Source organism: Pan paniscus, chromosome 16 (assembly GCF_029289425.2).
Source record: "Pan paniscus chromosome 16, NHGRI_mPanPan1-v2.0_pri, whole genome shotgun sequence".
In the NCBI taxonomy this organism is placed as follows: Eukaryota; Metazoa; Chordata; class Mammalia; order Primates; family Hominidae; genus Pan; species Pan paniscus.
This window is the reverse complement of record NC_073265.2, coordinates 70,154,852-70,174,586: the sequence shown is the minus strand read 5'-3', so window position 1 is coordinate 70,174,586 and position 19,735 is coordinate 70,154,852. Positions and strand designations below refer to the sequence as shown.

At 46.9% G+C, this 19,735-nt stretch overlaps 1 protein-coding gene and 1 long non-coding RNA gene across 7 annotated transcripts in view; one reads left to right on the top strand and one right to left on the bottom strand.

Moving 5' to 3' along the window:
* The window catches only part of CEMIP (cell migration inducing hyaluronidase 1), a 172,536-nt gene that overhangs the window by 43,598 nt on the left and 109,203 nt on the right, over positions 1–19,735 (bottom strand). For all 6 annotated transcript variants that reach the window (XM_063596876.1, XM_034939277.3, XM_003810732.6 and 3 more), the window contains 5 exons: positions 19,267–19,362; positions 18,471–18,592; positions 12,936–13,068; positions 12,001–12,192; positions 1,273–1,448 (listed from right to left, as the gene is read on the bottom strand). In XM_063596876.1, coding sequence (XP_063452946.1) covers positions 1,273–1,448; positions 12,001–12,192; positions 12,936–13,068; positions 18,471–18,592; positions 19,267–19,362 — 719 coding nt within the window. The remainder of the gene's footprint in view (positions 1–1,272; positions 1,449–12,000; positions 12,193–12,935; positions 13,069–18,470; positions 18,593–19,266; positions 19,363–19,735) is intronic.
* Positions 5,035–19,514, top strand: LOC103784823 (uncharacterized). Its single transcript, XR_010109980.1, has 2 exons — positions 5,035–11,838; positions 19,238–19,514. It is a non-coding gene; the product is annotated as an uncharacterized LOC103784823 (long non-coding RNA).

Sequence of the window (19,735 nt, the reverse complement as noted above, 5' to 3'; positions counted from 1 at the left end):
GGATATATAAAGTGTTTTTGGTGGTGATAATGACTGGGGAGCACTGCTAGCATTGAATGAGTAGGGGCCAGGGATGATAGAAATCCTATAATATAGGCCTATGTGACAAAGAATCATCTCACATAAAATGCCAGTAGGGCCCCCATTGTGAATGCTGTAAGTTTCACTCCATTTGTCTCTTCAGTTCCACTACCAAAAAGTCTTATCCTTAAAGTGCGTGATATTAGCTTTACGAGAACTGTCTTAGCAAAACTCTGAGGTAATATTATGCTATTGGCATTGAAACCAATTACCACATGAAGAAATTGTGGGTATCTTAAGCAATATAATATGCCTGGAAAAGGCACTTTGCATTGTGATATAAAAGAAATTCCTCTTTGAGCTTAATACTAGGAAAACGTAAGCACCAGTAAATTAGTATCGTTTTTCTATATTGTGCGGTAAGAACCCTGCAGCTCACTATGTCTCTTCTTTGTCTTGACTCTAGCCAGGAAACTCACAGGTAAATTTAATGCTACAACTTCTTTTTGTTTTTGTTGTTGTTTTTGTTTTGAGATGGAGTCTCACTCTGTCACCAGGCTGGAGTGCAGTGGTGAGATCTCGGCTCCCTGAACCTCTGCCTCCTGGGTTCAAGCAATTCTCCTGTCTCAGCCTCCCAAGTAGCTGGGATTACAGGCGCCCGCCACCAGCCCAGCTAATTTTTGTATTTTTAGTAGAGACGGGGTTTCACCATGGTGGCTAGGCTGGTCTCGAATTCCTGACCTCAGGTGATCCACCCGCCTTGGCTCCCCAAAGTGTTGGGATTACAGGCGGGAGCCACCACGCCCAGCCAATGCTGTGACTTCTAGTTCCTCTCACCTGCTTATTGTTTTATCTATATGGTAATGGATCCATTGTAAATGTGACCTTTTGCAAGTTAAATGCTAGTTCTTTTAGGAAGTGATCAGGGCAATAATGAAGTAATCATGAAATAATGAAGACAAGGAATGAAGGCAATGTTGAAACAGTGTGATGTGTACCATGTGGCCGAGAGCAGAGAGCTGTTTGTTGCTGAGTTAGCTCCATCTTCTCTCTTATTCCCAAATATTGGTGGGGGGGAGCTGCACACTAATGGATAATACATAAGACTTCTCAAACTTCCAGAAGGTGCCCTCCCCTTGATCCCACCTCCTGTTCCCCCACCCTCATCCCTACCAAGAAGGCCCGTCTAGAGGCTGACATCATAGGAACTCTCCTGGTTGGGTTGAAAGACTCTGCCAGAGAGACACATACCTTGATGTGGCCCCCAAAGGTATCGAAGTCAAAGAAATTGCAGATGTGGTTTCTGTAGGGGTAGCATTTGTCCTCCATCTCCCCCATCACTATGATGTTCCGGCTCAGAAGCCCAACCTCCGCCCGCATGTCCACGCCGTCTATCTCCTCCCCGATGTGCAGGTACATTGGTTTCCCTAGGGCAGAAAGGAGGGACAGTAAACAACAGCAGGTACTGCATGCCCACTGAGTTCTGGGCCCCTGCCAGGTGCTTCCATGGCTGCTGCTTACTCATCGCCATGCCCGGTGTGCACAGTAGTCTCATGTTACAGAAGGATGAAGGTCAGGGAGGTGAAGTCACACGCCTGCATGCAGACCCAGATCTCACAGTTACACAGGCTTAGGTCTGAAGCCTTTGGCAGAAATGGCTAATTGTCCCCTAATATTTGTCTCCTCTTCTGCTTTTCAGTCCTAGACTCCTGCATTTTAGCTGGACACAGGGCCACCCAAGGGAATGACATTTCTCAGCCTCCCTGCAGTTAGGTGTGGCTGTAAGGTTTGAGAAGTGATAAGTGCCACCTCCAGACTGCCCTCCTCTTGCTCTTTTCTGGGGGCTGGCAGGCCAGCCTCACCCATGCAGGTGAGCACCATGCCCCAGAGATGGCAGAGCAACGGGAGAGAAGAAACCTGGTTTCTGGATGATACCGTAGATTGCCGATCTTAGGAAGATAAAACAGAACCCCTCTGTCTTTAAAGCCCCTGCTTTACAGCAGTGCAAATTCATAATCTGTTAAAGCAGGCAAATCCCTATTCTGCTTACCTCAGCCTCATGTAGAGTGTGTATCTACAGCCTGGGGCTCCAGAAAGAGCCAGATTGGAGCTTCTGCATCCACCACTGTGGCTTGGCTCTGGATGCCTCCATGGTACCACGTGGAGCGGTGAAGAACGGCCTCCACCCGACTCTGTACTGAGCTCCTCACCATCCCCCACCCTTCCTCTGGTGTCGGTGGAGAGGATGCTCTCCCGACTTGTGCACTGACCCCCAGTCTTAGCCCTTTCCATATCCTTAAGGCCCTGGACTCCCTCCACTAGTAATTTCATTTCTTCCTTCATTTGGGCTCCTTATATTCCGTCTTCAAACTTCTCTAGACCTTCCCATCCTTAAAAAACTAACAAACAAAAGACCTTTTCCAGTTCTGCTACCCCTCCTAGTAATTGCCAGTCTTTCTCCTGCTGTAATCAGAGCCCCTGAACTTGTGGTCTGTACCTAACCCCTCCGTTTTCTCTCCATTCTCTCCCTCCCATCACTCCACTCAATCTCTTGCCAAATGCAGTCCCTTCCTCCCCACTCTGTGCAGAAAATGCATCTCAAGAACGGTGCAGGGTGACAAGAGTTCAAACTTTAGAACTGCCTTTGATTTATAGCCGCAAATTCTGCCTCCACAACAATCCCACACTCTTTTATGGAATAAAGAGATCTTAGGTGGGCTCTAAATTCGTTGGGCTCTTCACTGAGGTTGCTGACCTGGCTTATGGATACTTTCTCTTCCATTTGAGGATACAATTACAGACAGCAGTAACCTCCCATGTGGATACCCAGCCTGAACCACACCACCTACACGGCTTGGCTTTCGCTGTGATCTTAACTGGAGCAATGGAGCACTGGCCTCAGCCCCCAGACACTGCCAGTGTTCACATGTGAAGGCCATGGTTATAATTAGCCCTGAGTAACACCCACTCCAGTGACACTGTCCTGCTCTCTCCTCCACAGGAAGAGCTGACTCTTGCCTGCCCCTTCACCCTGCGCATATCCTGTATGCCTGCAGTGTTTCTAGGGGTGTTTACTGTTTTGGGATTCTGCAGACTCAGTGAGATTGTGGGGTTTTTTTTGAAGTATCTTATTCAAGATGTGAAATTGACGCAGGGCAAATTTGAGAAAATATCTCCTATGGAGTTGCTATTAGTTTCCTATCCTGCAGTAACAAATTACTGTAAACTTAGGGGCTTAAAACAACATAAATTTATTCTCTTATAGCTTTGGGAGTCACAAGTATGAAATGAATCTAACGGGGATAAATCAAGGTGTCAACAGGGCTGGTTCCTCATGGAGGCTCCAGAGGAGAATCTGTTCCTTGCCCTTTTCAGATTTGAGTGGCTGCCTGTGTTCCTTGGCTCGTGACCCCTTCCGCCATCTTTAACGTGCATCACTCCAGTCGCTGCCCCTGTCATCACGTCACTTTCTTCTGACTCTGACCTTCCTATGTCCCTCTTTTAAGGACCCTTGTGATCACATTTGGCCCACCCAGATAATCCAAGATAATCTCCCATCTCCAGAACCTTAATTTATCACATCTGCAAAGTCCCTTTTGTCACATAAGCTAACATTCATGGGTACTGAAGATCAGGACATGAATATATTTAGGGGTCATTATTCCATCTATCACAGAGTCCTCCTCCTTTTTCAGATACTGGGTTGGGTCTTGCCCTGTCACCCAGGCTGGAGTGCAGTGGTGTGATCACAGCTCACTGTAGTCTCGAACTCCTGGGCTCAAAAAATCCTCCTGCCTGGGGATCCCAAAATGCTGGGACTACAGGTGGGTGCCACCACACCCAGCACAGAATCCTTCTTTAAACAAGTATCAGACTTTAAGTAATAATAATCTTAGAAAGATTTCATTTACTGCAATGGACTCTTACTCCCTGATATGCAGATGCCAAAAAGCTCTGTGCCCTGCCAAAGGGGTCAGGAGTGGACACCACACGTGGAAGCTGTCAGGCCTTTGGTTTCATCCAGGGTTCTGACACCAACCAGGGGAAATGATATGAAATGAGTTAACTCTGCAGAATGCTGGAGCCCCCTCCTCCAGGGCAGCCCACTGAACATGGCTTCTCATTTGGGCCACAGGGCCATGTGTCTTTACAGTTCTAAGATCCAGAAGCAGGGCTCCTTCCGGCCACCCACAGAAAAACCTTTCCTTCCATCCCTGACTCATCTCCCATCCATCAGCTCTGTGGTCTTCAGTTACGGGGCCTTCCCAGGTGTAGGGTGCAGAATCTTTCTGAAACAGAGCTTTGCACTGGCTTCTGAGTGGATCCTGAGAGCACACAGCAAACTTCACCAAGGAAAGGAATCAGACTTCCCAAACTCCCCAAAGGGTTGAGCATGTTGAGGGAAAAGGCACAGAGAGCAACAGGCTCAGTCTTGCCAGGCAGGGGATGGCAAAGAGGTCTCCATGCAAAACTCAGCTCCCCGTTTACCAGTCTAAGGGGTTGACACAGTGAAACTCCAACTCCTGTGGGTTCATCTCATCACTCCCACATACCCTCTTCTGTTCCGGCCAGACCAGACCATCATCCTTCCTTGAACATGCCTTTGCTATTTTACATCTCAGAGCTTTCACGCGTGTATCTCCCTCTACCTGCAGCAAGCTTTCTCCACTTTGTCCCACTTAGCTCCAGTTCCTCCTTCTCAGTGATGTCCTCCCTGACCACACTCAATGTTAGTCTTTCCTTCTGGGAGTTCCTGCAGTGCTCAGCAGAGCCAGGAAACCAGGCCGAGCCTCCCCGCCTCCAGGACATTCATCCTTCGTCTTCCAACCATCCCTTACAGCACGTGCATCCTGGTGCTCTGGGTGCTTCTCTCAACTTGCCAGCATCCACCTTAAAATATGGTGTCCAGGAAAGACACTGACTAGAGGCTTCTGCTCTTGTAGGTGGCCAGAGGACCTTCCTCAGGGATCTGGTCTTGAACGTGGCTGCAGAGGTAAGATAATGTGATGGGGAGGATTGTGACTCTGGAGCCAGGCTGTGAGGGTCAGATTCCAACTCAGCTCACAGCTGTGAGTCCCTGAGCATATTTAAGCTCCTGGAACCTCAGGCTCTTCATCTATAAAATGGAGATAATAATAGCACATACCTCAAAAGTTGGCTGTGATTGTTAAATGAGTTAATCCATGGGCTGTGCTTAGAAATTAAGCCCCTGGCATATGGTAGGAGGCTAGTGTAACAGAAATGACACCTGCAGCTGTCACTAGCACCATCCCCAAGGCTCCCACCACTGGCTTCACACCTATAATAACGGGAGTTGGTAGATAGCAAATTTGGCATCTTTCTTTGTTCCGTAGGAGAAGTTGGGCAGGGTGTAGGAGTGACTGTCAGGTAGGTGGAGGCACTGTGTTTATCAGACTCCCGTCAGCCAAGGAAATATAAGTCAGATTGAGAGCTGCAAGAATATTTCAGTCCCACAGCCGCCTTCCCGGCTGCAGAGCTTCCTATCAGAACCTTTTACAAGACCTGGCCATGGCTGTTAGCTGCGGCAGCCACCTTATCTGTCCTGCTGCCGCCTTCACTGGCCACTCCCAGGCTGCTATCCGAGAGATGAGGGACAGTGTGTGCCTGACTCCCCCGCACCCCATCCTGCCTCAGAATTCTCCCACCAGCATCCACTCCTCCCTTCCTCCTCAAAGTACTGATACATGAAGCCCAACCAGGGAAAAGCAGATGTGGCCAAACTAGCCTTGTCTCAAATAATCCAGAAGAGCCATGAGCACCTGGGTGAGTGGGGAGGAGGCCTGGGAAGCAGAGGGGCTCTGCACAGTTGCCCTACACAGGGCTGCAGATGTCACCCTTCCCTAGTCTTTACTCTGCAGGTGTCCTGCTTCCACAACCCCCAGATCCCTCTCTAGAGAGTACACAGGGTGCTAGGTACCCCAGGGTCAAGAGAAGAAAAAACATCAAAGACCTTCCAATGGAGGGAGCCAGAGTGTGCACATGTAGCTCAGACCCTAGCAGGACTCAGTGAGTCTGGTGGAGAGGGAGATGGAGCCCGACCTTCTCAGATCGGGTATGAGGACAAGCCCAGAGGGACTTAAGCTGGAGGGCCCCAGAAAGCAAACTTAAACCCAGGTTCCTCGCAGTCATCTTCAGGTGGAGACTTTGGGAACAAGGGCCTTCACTGAGGGAGAATGAAGCTGAGTTGAAATCCTGGCTCAGCTGTTGACTCGCTTGACCTACATCAGTGCCGCCCACTAGAACTTCCTGTGATGAAGGAAATGCTCTATTCTGCGTTGTCCAGTATGGTAGCCACTAGTCACCGGTGGCTACTGGACACACGAAACCTGGCTGCTGTGACTGAGGAATCAATTTTTTTTTTTTTTTTTGAGACAAAGTCTCACTCTTGTCCCCCAGGCTGGAGTGCAATGGTGCGATCTCGGCTCACTGCAACCTCCACCTCCAAGGTTCAAGCGATTCTCCTGCTGCAGCCTCCCGAGTAGCTGGGATTACAGGTGCCTGCCACCACACCCGGTTAATTTTTGTATTTTTAGTAGAGACGGGGTTTCACTATGTTGGCCAGGCTGGTCTCGAACTCCTGACCTCAGGTGATCCACCCACCTCAGCCTCCCAAAGTGTTGGGATTACAAGCGTAAGCCACCACGCCTGGCCAGGAATAGAATTTTTAACGTAATGTAATCCAATTTAGACTTAAGTAGCCACATGTGGCTCGTGGCCACCATATTGGAAATTAAATGTCTAGATATTTAATTTCCATGAGCCTCAGTTTCCTCATTCGTGTCATGAAGAAAACAGTAGCCCCTACTGTATTAGGTTGTTGTGAAGAGTGAACAAGATGGTTTATGTGAAGTACTTGGAATATCACAGAAAACGAAATTCATGTTAATTCTAGCTAATAGTGGCATTCTTTAAAGATGTGGGGGGTGTTTATGGGCAAAGTGGGGAGGTGGTAAAGACAACAGGGTGGAAAATCAAGGGAGGGGAGTTCCAACTGCCACACTGTGAGGTGTTGGTAATCATACTGTGGTTGACAAAATTTTAAAATTTTTTTTAGATGATTCATGCATTTTCATTACTATGTTACCCCCATCTGTTTCCCATCAGAAAGGCCTTAAGGGAAATGCAAACAGTCCTGTAGAATGAAATCTGGGAGCAATGAGGAAGAAGGACCCAGGGAGATCGTGTCCGTGTCTGCAGCCAGCCTGGGGAAGAGAAGCCTAAGAGATAGCTGTGTCCCTAGGTGGGTGGGTGGGGCTCACAGAAAAGGGAGAAGCAGGTGGAATCCTTGATCCTGTCAACAGGGAGATGGAGAGCCAGAGAATGGGCTTGGGGATGAATAGGAGGAATGTGAGCCTCTCCAGAACAGACAGACACAATACATACACACACACACACACACACATACACACACACACACACACACACACACCCCTACCTGGGGCTTTTCTGGTGCTGTTCACCAGGGGCTGCTGTTTTCATGGGGGCCCCACAGCTCCTCGGCAGGGCAAAGGAGGTGGCTGCTCCGAGCCGAATGTCCTTAAGGGAGGGAGGTAGGCTGGGGTGGGGCTAACGCGGAAACAAGCACAGGCAGTGCTAACCCCAAGGAAAGTGGAGGGCGTTGAGGTGGGCGCAGGATCTTCTCCACTTATCCTCTCCCGCTTGGTACTCGGGGCCTGGAGCTGCCCCCCTGCATTCTGTCCAGCCTTCAGGGACCTCCAGAAGCAGCTGACCCAGGCAGTCAAAAGTGATCAAGAAGAGCAGCTCTCCTGCATGGACACCCCAACCCCACTGTAGGCTGAGGCAGAAATGCTCTGACGCACACAAGGTTCTCCATTCTCAGGGCCACCCTTGGCACCACAGCTGCCTTGTCAGGACCTGCTCAAAGTGAGAACTCCCATGCAGGCCTTGGGGTGACCCACCCTGGGGTGCAGATGGGGACTGGTCTGAAGAAACCCCGAGCACCTCTCCCTGGCATGCCCTCCCACCTCCATGCAGGCAAGGGCTCATGGTCAGGCTTTCACCCTCCTAAATAGTCCAAATGCTACCCCAGGCCCATGGATCATCTTATAGTGAGCAGTGACATCAGCTCAGATGGTCTGAATGCCACTCCTGCCAAGAGTCCAGGGGGACATCTGACCTCCCAGAGGCTTCTTCACAATTGTCCCTGGGTGACACATAGTCATTCAGTGAAGACCCAAGGGTTTAACAATCATTAGGAACTTGCTTTTCTTGGCTCCCTCCTATAAACACAAATCTAGACAGTCTTTCCCTGCCAGGGGAAATCCAGTAGGCTTCTGCCCTTCAATGACTTCCCTGTGCACTCAGAATACAGCCCTTAACTGCACCATGGCCCCTCCCTCTCTCTCGAGCCCCATGCAGCCCTCCCATTCTCTACTTCAGCTACTCCGGCCTCTTGGTAGCTGGAACGCCTCATGCACCCCTCAACTTTATGTTCCCCTGTGGCAGTACTTCTCCCTAGGTAGCTTCTATTCTGTCTCAGCTCAGTCACTCATTCCTCTGGGAAGACTCACATGCCCATCTGTCTTTGCCAAATCTCCCTTTTGTATACTCCCAGCACCTCCCATATTCCACTTTGATAGCAGTTGTCATCATTCTATATTGGAATTCTATTTTGATTGGAACAATACTTTGGTGGATATCTATCTTCGCTGCTGGACTGCAGGCTCCCTGAGGACAGGGAATGCATCTATCTTGCTCACCATGGCATATACAAGCCTGGCACATTGCCTGGCACATTGTATGTGTTTTCTCTCTCTCTTTCTTTCTTTCTTTTTTTTTTTTTTTGAGACAGAGTATTACTCTGTCACCCAGGCTGGAGTGCAGTGGCATGATCTTGGCTCACTGCAACCTCCGCCTCCCAGGTTCAAGTGATTCTCCTGCCTCAGCCTCCTGAGTAACTGGGATTACAGGTACGCGCCACCACACCCAGCTAATTTTTGTATTTTTAGTAGAGACGGGGTTTCATCATGTTGGCCAGGCTGGTCTCAAACTCTTGACCTTGTGATCCATCTGCCTCAGCATCCCAAAGTCCTGGGATTACAGACGTGAGCCACCGCTCCCGGCCTGTATGTGCTTTCTAATGGCTTGTTGAATACATGATGAAATGCTCCTGCCCACCTCCCCGTGGAGGAAGGGCGGGGCAAGGCCACCTGCCCAGCCTAAGGGTGGGGGAAGTGTGCAACATGCACACTCACAGAGATGGCATCCACACCTTGAGGCACTGGAGACATGCAGAGAAATAGCTGCAGGCTTATGACAGACCTATGTTCATTAATAATGATGATAGCTGGGTGTGGTGGCTTATGCTTGTAATCCTGGCACTTTGGGAGGGCTGAGGAGGGAGGATCACTTAAGCCCAGGATTTCAAGAACAGCCTGGGCAACATAGTGAGGCTCTGTCTCTATAAAGCAATAACAATAATAATAACGATAGAAATAGTTTGTTTCCCTCTCACTACAACACCCTCTACCTGCATGTCCCAAAGGAGCAGAATTGGTATAAATTGCTGTTAGCCACACCCCTTCCTCCTTTCCCATCTTTAAGCATAGCTGCTAAATTATTGCACCTAATGGTAATAATAAGAGCTAACATTCATTAAGCACTTACTGTGTGCTAGGCAATATTGTAAGTGCCTCACATATACAAACTCCTTTAATCCTCACAACAATCCCATGAAATAGCCACAATCATTATCTCCATTTTACAGATGAGGAAGCTGACATAAAGAAAGATTACGTAATTGTCTAAGGTCATACAGCAAATAACTGGCATTCCTGGAACCCAAATTCCAGGTGTCTTGTTCCAAAGCCCACGTTCTTTATTCTATTCTGCCTCTGCCAAACAAAACCCAAACCAAAAATGTCTTCTTCAAAACGTCTTCATAGAATGTGACCAACAGCATGTCCCCATCTACTATTAGGAGTCAAACTGCAAATAGCCCCACACAGAGCATCTTTGCATAAAACTGCTCCCAGCATTGCTGCTCACATTGTTGTGAATATCTTTCATATGAAAACCCCTGTGACAAATTCCTCAGTGGCTCACAGCTGAGAAAGTTGTCCCTCTTGGTCTTCTGGGCTCCTTGTTGCCTTCCTTTCAGTGGATAATGATAGTTAAGTAATTTGTGAGGTTTCTTTCTTTGCTCTGGCTTCCAGGTAGCTTAGAGATAAAGTTTATTGTCTATTTTAGTATCTTCTGCTCTTCTGCTAATCTCGGTCACCTCCCCCTCTGCTTTTGCTGAATTTATTCTCCTTCCATCTTTTTTACCCTCATTGCCAGATTTACTTGGACTTGTGTTTATGGTAAGATACCCTGAAACCTTTTGCAAATAATGTAGGGGTTCAAACATTGTCAATTTAAAAAGCAGACTCTGTTACTTTGTCAAGGAACAAATGTCTAGTTATCTTGGCCTCTACCAACAAGCTGCTGCTTCTTTCCCTCTCTTTAGCTACACTCACCAAATTACCATCTCCCTCCAAAACACGTAAGCCTTCTTTTTCAGGGTCTGAGGTGTAAGGTGGGCACCCTGACATCACAGCCGCATTGTTTGTGGACTGCCTCCACCACATGACCTCTAGGTCCGCCTCCCCCATGAGTGTTAAGATAAGGGGACTGAATTCCATCAGTGTTCTCAGATTTTTTAAACTTTGCCTCCACAGATTCTTCCACAAGCACATCTCAGGCAGCCAAAAAGATTGTGTCGAATTTTATGTTCTGTGGGTTTCTTTCCAAAATAATAGATATGGTGAGTATATTGGATACGCTTTCTCAATCCATGGTCTTTCTCCCAACCCCATATTCTAATACTCCTCCAGGTGGTATGGTCCTGTAGCATGTGATACGTTTAACACCTCTTAAGTTCTGATTCCCCTTTCTTCTGGTAATACATCCCAATTTTCCGTTGGGGAACAGCCATTTATCCATTTAATGCAGTCTTAGAAGAACTTTCAATGACTGTTCCTGCCTTTCCTAGCCAAAGGGTGAGCACACAAGCCACCAGCCCAAGCAGATGCTCTCTCCCTGGAAGGTGACTTTTGAGCACATTGTCCCATGGCCTAAGCATGGTTCTTAAAGATGATGCCTTAAGGATGCAGTCCATTAGTTCCTGCTACCCAGATCCCAGAAGCTACCCTGTTCCCTGTCCTTTTGGAGGTTAGTTATTCAGCTTATCCTTTAGTTCTCCAAGTTGAATAGCCTCTCAATAAATTCCTGTTTTGCTTAAGATAGTCAAGTTGGATTCTGTTGCTAACAACCAAAGAACTCTAATTGATACATAACTCCCCCTACTAAGAATAATTGACCTGGATTATATTTGAGGTCTCTTTTTACCTTCAACAATCTGTGATTCCAGTAACCTCCAATAACATAAATTACAGGACATCTAAATCAAGATTTAGGAGAAGAAAAAGAAAAACCCCAAACTCACAGATACAAGAGATTAAAAATTTTGTAGTAGATTGAATAACTGTCTAACAAATATTCACTTCCTCCCCCTCAAACTTGGTGACAGACATATGCTTCCCTAGCCTATTTGTGTTGTGCTTTACCATGTGACTTACTTTAGCCAATGGAATGTGTGAGAATGTGCCATCTTTGAGCCTAGGCCTTAAGAGTTCTGTGTTTCTGCTCACCACTAGGAGTTTGCAATCTCCCCCATGAGAAGAATATGTTTTGGGAAGAATGGGAGTCATATGGAAGTGACTTGAACCCAACTCTCAGCCTGGAGTCAGGCTCAGTCTAGAGAAGCTGATCCCTAGACAACCTGCAGATACATGAGTAAGAAATAAAGACCTGTCATGAAGTTTTAAGATTTTTTTTGTTATGCAGCATTATTACAGCCATAGCTGACTGATACAGATTTGTTGTAACTTCAGTTTACTTTAAGCCTAACAATTTTCAGATTCATCCAGTCTAGGAAGGGATTAGTAAAAGTCCTACCTGCCACTTTGACCTGGTTGGGGGCGCAGGATCTGCAGGGAAGCACCTGGAACTCTTCTGCCTGGTACATGGAGTAATCAGTACTGGCAATGACCAGGGTATCTCCAGGTTTCCATGACTGTACATTATCCTCCAAGTTCAGAATGGTGCTGTTCACATTGGTGTCAATGGTGACTGTGAGTTTGGGCCTCACTGTAACCCAAAACAGGAAAGACTGAGATAGAGCCCTTTGCTCTTGGCAAACTTTTGGCTACCTCTTTTTTCCCTTCCCCTCCCTAAATAACTAAATGCCAGGTTTGCCTATCCAAAACCCAAATCACTGGCTTGCTTCATCCCACTCTTGGTCTTTTTTGAAGTCAACAAAAACCCTACCAGAAAAGAGCCATTCATTAGCTCTGGGCGGGGGAATTTTCCACTAACTTCTTAGCTGGAGTTAAATGTGGCTGCCTCACCCCACCCACTTTGCTCAAGATGTAAAACAAATATAGTTCCTCTCAACTATTATTTTCGGTAGCCATAAACTTCTCCCCCTAAACTTTCATTCCTAATGACTGCCTTCTGGAGATGGCCAAGTGCCTCCAAGAACAACCTGACCATTTCCAATCTCTTCTAACAAGCACCTTAGGTACTGGATTTAAAATAATAGCACCCAAAGAGGCAAAGAACTGCACGTCTCTGCAGGGGAGGGCAGCTCTGTCCATTTGTACCTTGACTGCCTTGGACCAGGCCCTTCCCCTTCCTGAAAGGCTTATGGGCAGGGTGGGGTTCTGCTGTCTCCTGCCAACTCCAAGGGTCCTCCCACTGCTCCCGTGTCACAAAAGTGCTCTCCTTTGGGAGCACTGTCTCACTGAGAGGTCTGGAAGTTGCCTGCATAGCTGCCAGTTCAAGGAACCGAGCCATAGTTGCATCTGTGTCCCCGACAAGGGGCTGCTTACCAGGCTTCCCACAGAGGAACCGTACACGGTAGCTCCGGCAGGCTCTGCCCCGGTCGTAGCAAGCAAACCTATAATCCTGGCCTTTTTTGTAGACAACCTCGGTGCTGAGGTTAACTCCATCCATTGTAGTGGCCTGGGAATGACACAGAAATTACAGAGCAAAGTCGTTTTTTTTTTATAGAGAAGGAAGGTGCTGATTAATGTTCTAAACATATACTCAGAAGTCTAAAATTGTCCCTGCTGCAACACTATTTACAACGGCCCGAGATGATTATCCCAATGATTGCCCCCATCAGTTTTGTTATGAGAAAGACAGCTTAAAGTCTTGGAATAGATAAATGCCTGGCCTGAGGTCCTACAGTACTCAGTATCGAAACCAGTGATCTACTGCTTATGGCTGGATGAACATTTTACGGAGCATCTACAATAAGTAGCCACTCTTCTAGGAGCTGGGCTGGCCACTTTTTACAATTTGCACCACCACTACCAGCACCATGAACAGCGGCCAACAGTCCAAACATGGTTCTGCATCCCATGGGGAGGAGTCTTTTAAAAATACTCATGCCCAGTCCCCATCCTCGGAGCCTCAGATTTGATTGTGTCTGGAGTGCAGCATGGACATCTGGACTTTGAAAAGTTGCCCAGGTGATTCTAATGGGCAAGAAAGTTTGAGAACCACTAAAGCTAGATGTTTACCTATATTATCTCATTTCATCTTCATAGCAAAACTATGAGGCTGCTGTTAGTTTTACAGATAAGGAAACTCATCCTCAGAGAGGTTCAGTCACTTACCCAGGATCACAAAGCCAGTAGGTGGCAGAGCTAAAACTTGAACCCAGACTTACGTAACTACATCGCAACACTTCTAAGCCCCATCCACTCTTGCCCTAAGGTGGAAGCCGCCTAATGTCTTTTGTTCAAATGTCTGCCTCCTCCCACCAAATGGTGGGCTCTGGGTGGGCAAGGAGCTGGTTTTTGCCCCCTTGTCCCCAGCATTCAGCCCAGGGCCTGGCACAGAGTGAGGTCTCAGTGGATGAGGGCTGGCTGGTGAGCAGCTACAAGGCCAGGTGGAGAATTTAGGGAGCAGGCCTCCAGGGAGGGCATGATCCCTGCCAGCTGGGGCCCATCCCAGAGCCAGGGTGTGTCTGCATCCTGACCATGACTATCATTCAAAGACATGCAATTTAGAGCAAGGGCTGCAGCTGCTGTCATCTTTGGCATAGAGACCAAAGGGACCAGACTGGGGTAATAAGGAAGGAAAGTATAGCCAGTCAAAAAAAAAAAAAAAAAAAAAAAAAAGAGGAGACTTTTTAGGAAACATTGTTTTAAACCCAGCAGCTCCGTTATCTTTGGCTTGGAAGAAGAGCCATGTGGATGTGAGTTCAGCCACAATTAAAACTCAGTCATTTCCTGCAAAAACACACTCACACCCCCTATCTCGGGTGGTCTCCGCAGCAGCCAGAGAGGCAGGGGTTGCAAACTTGCTTTTAGACGGAGGTCAACGCTGGTGCTCAGAGGGGTTCAGATGTAAGCTCAAGGTCAGTTAAGGTAAGCCCAGCTCCTCGGGCCTCCTGAAGTTTTCCCCTGAGGGTAGCATGTTCTTCAATGGGAGACCCCATAAGATTGAGAACTGAGCCTGAAAACATCATGGAAGGGGGCTGGAGATTTTTCCAGGTATAACATCCAACAATAATTCCAGGAGAACATCTACTCAATTCTGCTGTTTTTTCTTTTTTTCCTTTTTCTAACCTGAAGAATGACCTCAGTTTTGGATAAGAAGAGTAAAAGGAATCCATCATCATTCAGAGAAAGAGATCTTTAAGTAGACTTGAGTTTATTATTATTCTTGGTAATAATAAGTATTAACAAAATAATTATCAATATAATAACTAATAGTAAATTTATTTTATTTCATTTCATTTCATTTCATTTCATTTATTTATTTATTTTGAGACAGAGCCTCACTCTCTTGCCCAGGCTGGAGTACAATGGCGCCACCTCAGCTCACTGCAACCTCCACCTGTTCAAGCGATTCTTCTGCCTCAGCCTCCCGAGTAGCTGGGATTACAGGTGCCCGCCACCACACCCAGCTAATTTTTTTTATTTTTAGTAGAGATAGGGTTTCATCAGGTTGGCCAGGCTGGTCCCGAACTCCTAACTTCAATTGATCCGCCCACTTTGGCCTCCCAAAGTGCTGGGATTACCGGCATGGGCCACCAGTCCAGCCAATAAATTAATTTTAAATAATAAAAAATGTATGGGCCACTTTTCGGTCTGCACACTTCATTGCACTGAATCCACAAAACATGCCCATGAGGAAATAATTATTATCCCTATTTTTGCTGTGAGGAAACTGAGGCACTAAGTAACAAGACTGTGAGTGAGGTACCCAGGGCACAAAATTTAAGGCAGCACCCACTCTTAGGGTCATGCAAGTGCAGAGTTGGCGCTGGAGGGAGCAGGCTGCCTTAAATTTTGCACCGTGGGCACCTCACTTGCTGATATGCCAAAGCTCACAAGTGGTAGAGCTGTGATCTCTCTGGCTTCAAAATATGTTTTTGTCACCATCAGGCCGACCTCTAGCCACTGCACCAGCTGCTGTGGGGAACACACAGACTGCCTGATGTCCCCAAGGAAATCTCAGTCCAGTAGATCACTGGCCTTGAAGTGTGGCTGGGTTTTAAGAGAGAAGGTGGGAGGCAAGAGGATTTTTCAGCCGAGGAGAGCTGCATGAAGGGCAAGACGTAGAAGCAGTGTGTTTTTGTTATTATAATTTTTTTCAGAATCACAAAATATCAGATCTTGGAAAAGCTTTTCTTAAGGTCAACTGTGCAGTCTTGCTGCTTCCTCTTTCTTCCCAACCTGCCTCCTCCAATCTTGCCTAGGTTGCAAATGTCCTTGACACTCCCTGGCCCAGAGGATCTGGCTATGTCAATGCATGGCAGGTATCCCGGGACCCACTGTGTATGACACGGAGTTGGGCACTGGGGGCAGGCACAAGCAGGAAGAGGAGCACGTAAGAGCTCAGGGCCCGGGGAGGTGAGAGGCACCAGGTGACCAGAGAAAAACTGCGTTTTTGCAATAGTGGCAAAAATGAGCATGTGGGGAGTTCTGTTTCATTTTAGTCTCTCCCTGGGTTAATTAACTAGGACATTTAGCTTTTGGCTGATGCATTTGTCACCTGCTAAAAATGAGGAAATCCTGCTTCTCTCACCTCTTGTGAGCATAGACAAGACTGGCTTTGTTTTTCTGGCCTTGGAAACATCCAGGAGCATATTCTACATCACCATTTTTACCTTTGATGAGCATGAAGAGATGCTCTAGCTAAGTCTGGAGATGACCATTGATTAAAGATTGGTGGCGAGAATTAGGAGTAAGCCTGATCTCTCCAGCGTGGCAACACCTTCTCTTCGGTAGAGATGGAGGTTTGAATTCACCCTTGGAGGCACATGACTCTTATCTTTTAGATGACCATCTCAATAGACCTTGGTTTTGCCAAGAAAAAGCCAAAGGTCTTATTATGGAATTGGGAGTTCTGAATGCTTTCATTGTGGGAAGACTTCCCTAAGATTCTGAGTAAGGGGACCACACTGCTGTTGAATCTTCTGTTCTCTGAACCTCAAATAATGGAGAACTTGAATTTGGGGAATGTATTGCCAAGGGAACTCTTTTTGTTAGAAGAAAACTAGGTCTTGCAATATGGCAACAGACTAACAGTTATAGAGTGTAGGGTTGGGTCCCTATGAAGGTCTTGGCTTATGGAGCTCTCAGCCTGGGTTTAATTGTGTTTTGGGACACTCTAGGAAGGGCCTGTGTCTGTGCTGGGAGCAAAGTAAATGCAAGAGTGGGGAATGTCTAAGGAATGCTGTTTTCCTGGCACCGAGAGGTGGTCTTCCAATCAACAGTGTCTGGAGCCAGAAAACTGGCAGAGCAAACACCAGGAAAGATTTGTAGACCATGTAAGCATTCCTTGAGCATTTCCAGAAGTATTTGGAGAGGGGAGGTTGGTAAAGAGCTAGACTTCCTGTGGTCAAGTGAACTGGAGGGATAAGATTATGGCTATTTCAGAATTAAAGCTGGAACATTCAAGGTTATGAGAGAAAATTAAAATTAAATCTGGAAAGAATGTGCTGTGGGAGATCAGTGCTTTTTGATTCTGTTGGACCCAAGGAGAATCTGCAACTTGAAACTTAATCTGGGTAAATCCTTCTCAATAACATTGAAGCCATGTGAAGGGAAGAGTCTCAGCCAAATAATGAGAAAGTTTTCCTCAGACTTTGCTAAGTGCAGAACAGAGGCTCCTCCCTTGGATAAGTGGTCCTTCTTACAAGGCAAGACAGAGGGCAGAAGTTCTGCCCAGGATGGTGTGGCGGGGTGAAAGCACAGACGGATGGCCTGGGACTCGAGCTGACCTGGGACCCGAGGTTTGATATTCTAGGAAAAAGTGTTGTACAAATGGGGTAGCTATTGTTATTGGCTGAAGGAGGATAAAATGGGTGGAGATGGCCTTTCTCAAATGCCTGTTTTTTTTTTTTTTTTTTTGAGTCAGAGTCTTGCTCGGTCACCCAGGCTGGAGTGCAGTGGTGCCATCTCAGCTCACCACAACCTCCACCTCCTGTTTACGCAATTCTCCTGCCTCAGACCCTGAGTAGCTGGGACTACAGGCACCCGCCACCACACCAAGCTAATTTTTTTTTTTTTTCGTATTTTTAGTCGAGAGGGGGTTTCACCATACTGGCCAGGCTGGTCTCTAACTCCTGACCTCAAGTGATCTGCCCACCTTGGCCTCCCAAAGTGCTGGGATTACAGGCATGATCCACTGAGCCCAGCTCAAATGACTTCTAATTCTCTATCAAGCATTTAAGCAGCCTCAAATCTTGTCTTGGAATGAGACTGGGCATAAGGAGATAAATCTCATTTACCTTGCCTGTTTCTCCTGTCTCTCCTGTTGTTCCCAAAGCCTAGTATCCCACTGGCTCAGCTGGTGAGGCCTGTATATTTACTCAACACTTTCTTGATGGAGCCAACTGAGAACATCAAGGTCCCCTTCAGATGGAATTAACTCCAAGTGAAGATTTTGAGCAAACACTGTCCATTCTATGAATGCTGGCTTTGATTTAGCTCAATTGAGAACAAGGCCATGCGTGTGTTCTCCATCTGGGCTGGCCTGGCCTGCACCCCAAATCCTAGCTGCATCCTGTGCACTCAAGGTCCCTAAGGAAATCGACTGGGAAGTGAGGCTGGGGAGGCCAAACCCATCCCTGTGGTGGGGGCACACTCAGTCATGGCTGAAGAAGCAAGTTAAAGAGAAGGAACTCAGAAGCTGGACCCAGGAGAGAATCTGAGCCCTGGCTTTTGGGCAGATAGTAAGCCTCTGCTTCAGTCTCTAAAGTGGGAACGGTACTCTTTGGCTGACCTACCTCACAGGAGGGCCACGAGAATCATAGCACCCAAGTGACAAGAATGTCTGTGATCTATAGAGTCTTCTTCAAAATAACACATTTCTATTTTCTATTTTTGCTGTGAGTTTGGTACCTGTATATCAATGGGACGATTGCATATTTTTCCTGGGTGAGCTTTCCAGAGGTCTGAAATTTTCTCCCCACCTTTAGTCTGAGATACTTTATCATGATCGAACCACTCCGTCCACTCCACGTCTAGGCAGAAAGCAAACAGCACAGTCAGACAGGAGGTTGTCTGTGAGGGCAAGTCACACTCAGTGTTGTCTCCAAGCATCCTCAGCACCATGGGAACTGAATATTATCTGTCCATGGTTGCACCAGGCTGGGGCATGGATGGCTCTAATCAATCTGCCTACGCTCCCATGTTTTAATTAAAAAATGAGTTTCTCTTAATGAGTTTCTTACTTTTATAAAAGCAATTTATATTCTTTGTTATTGCAAAAGCAAATTAAAGAGAAAAGAAAGAAAATCCATCTGTAAACCCGTTATCCAAGGACTGCAACTAGGATTGCTGCTTTCTGCAATCCCTGCATGTGGGCTATTTGAAGGGCAGGTTCTATTCCTATCTGCATTTCCTGTTCAGTGCCATTGCCTGCCACATCAAAGATATTCCGTGAACTAAGCTGAATGCCGCAGACCCTGACTGAGGTGAAATTGAAATCTTAGCCAGAGGAGAACATCCTTCTGGGCTATGGGCTAACGTGGCTTGTCTAATTAAAGACAACTTTCGGTTGCACATTTTTAGTTGATTCTGCAAAAATTAAAGTGATCCTACTGGTATAAGAGATAAATCCTAGTTCTGCAAAGACAGTGATTTCTGGTCTTCTATCCCACTTTTAGGTGTCACCAAATTGTCTGAAACTCCTCACCTTGAACCCACTCACTGGACAAAGAAACATTGAAATATTCGCCATGCTCTGTCTGGAACAATTTGAATACCCGGGCAGCAGCAGAGCCTCGATGTCCTGTCAGAGAAACGAGACCCTTTAGGAGCTGGACAGACCCCCAAATTCAAAAAGTCGTGATTCCAAGCAAGGAAATCCCCCTACACACATGGGCATTGACTCATTTCTTTAAAAATATTTTTTAAGTAAATAAAAGAAAATTAGGACATTCATTCACTTGGGAAGCAGATGATCATCCATTCTTTTGTTTCAGTTTTGAAAGTTTAGTTCCAGCCTCCCAACAAATTCAGATTGCAGAGCTCTAGCATGTCTCACAGTCTGAATTCCTCCTTGGCATTAGAACTGCAGCGCTTCCCGCAGCCTTTGCTGGGCAAAGGAGGCTACCACTGTGTCCTGAAGGCCCATCTAAAGTGTCGCTTTAGCTCTTTTTTTT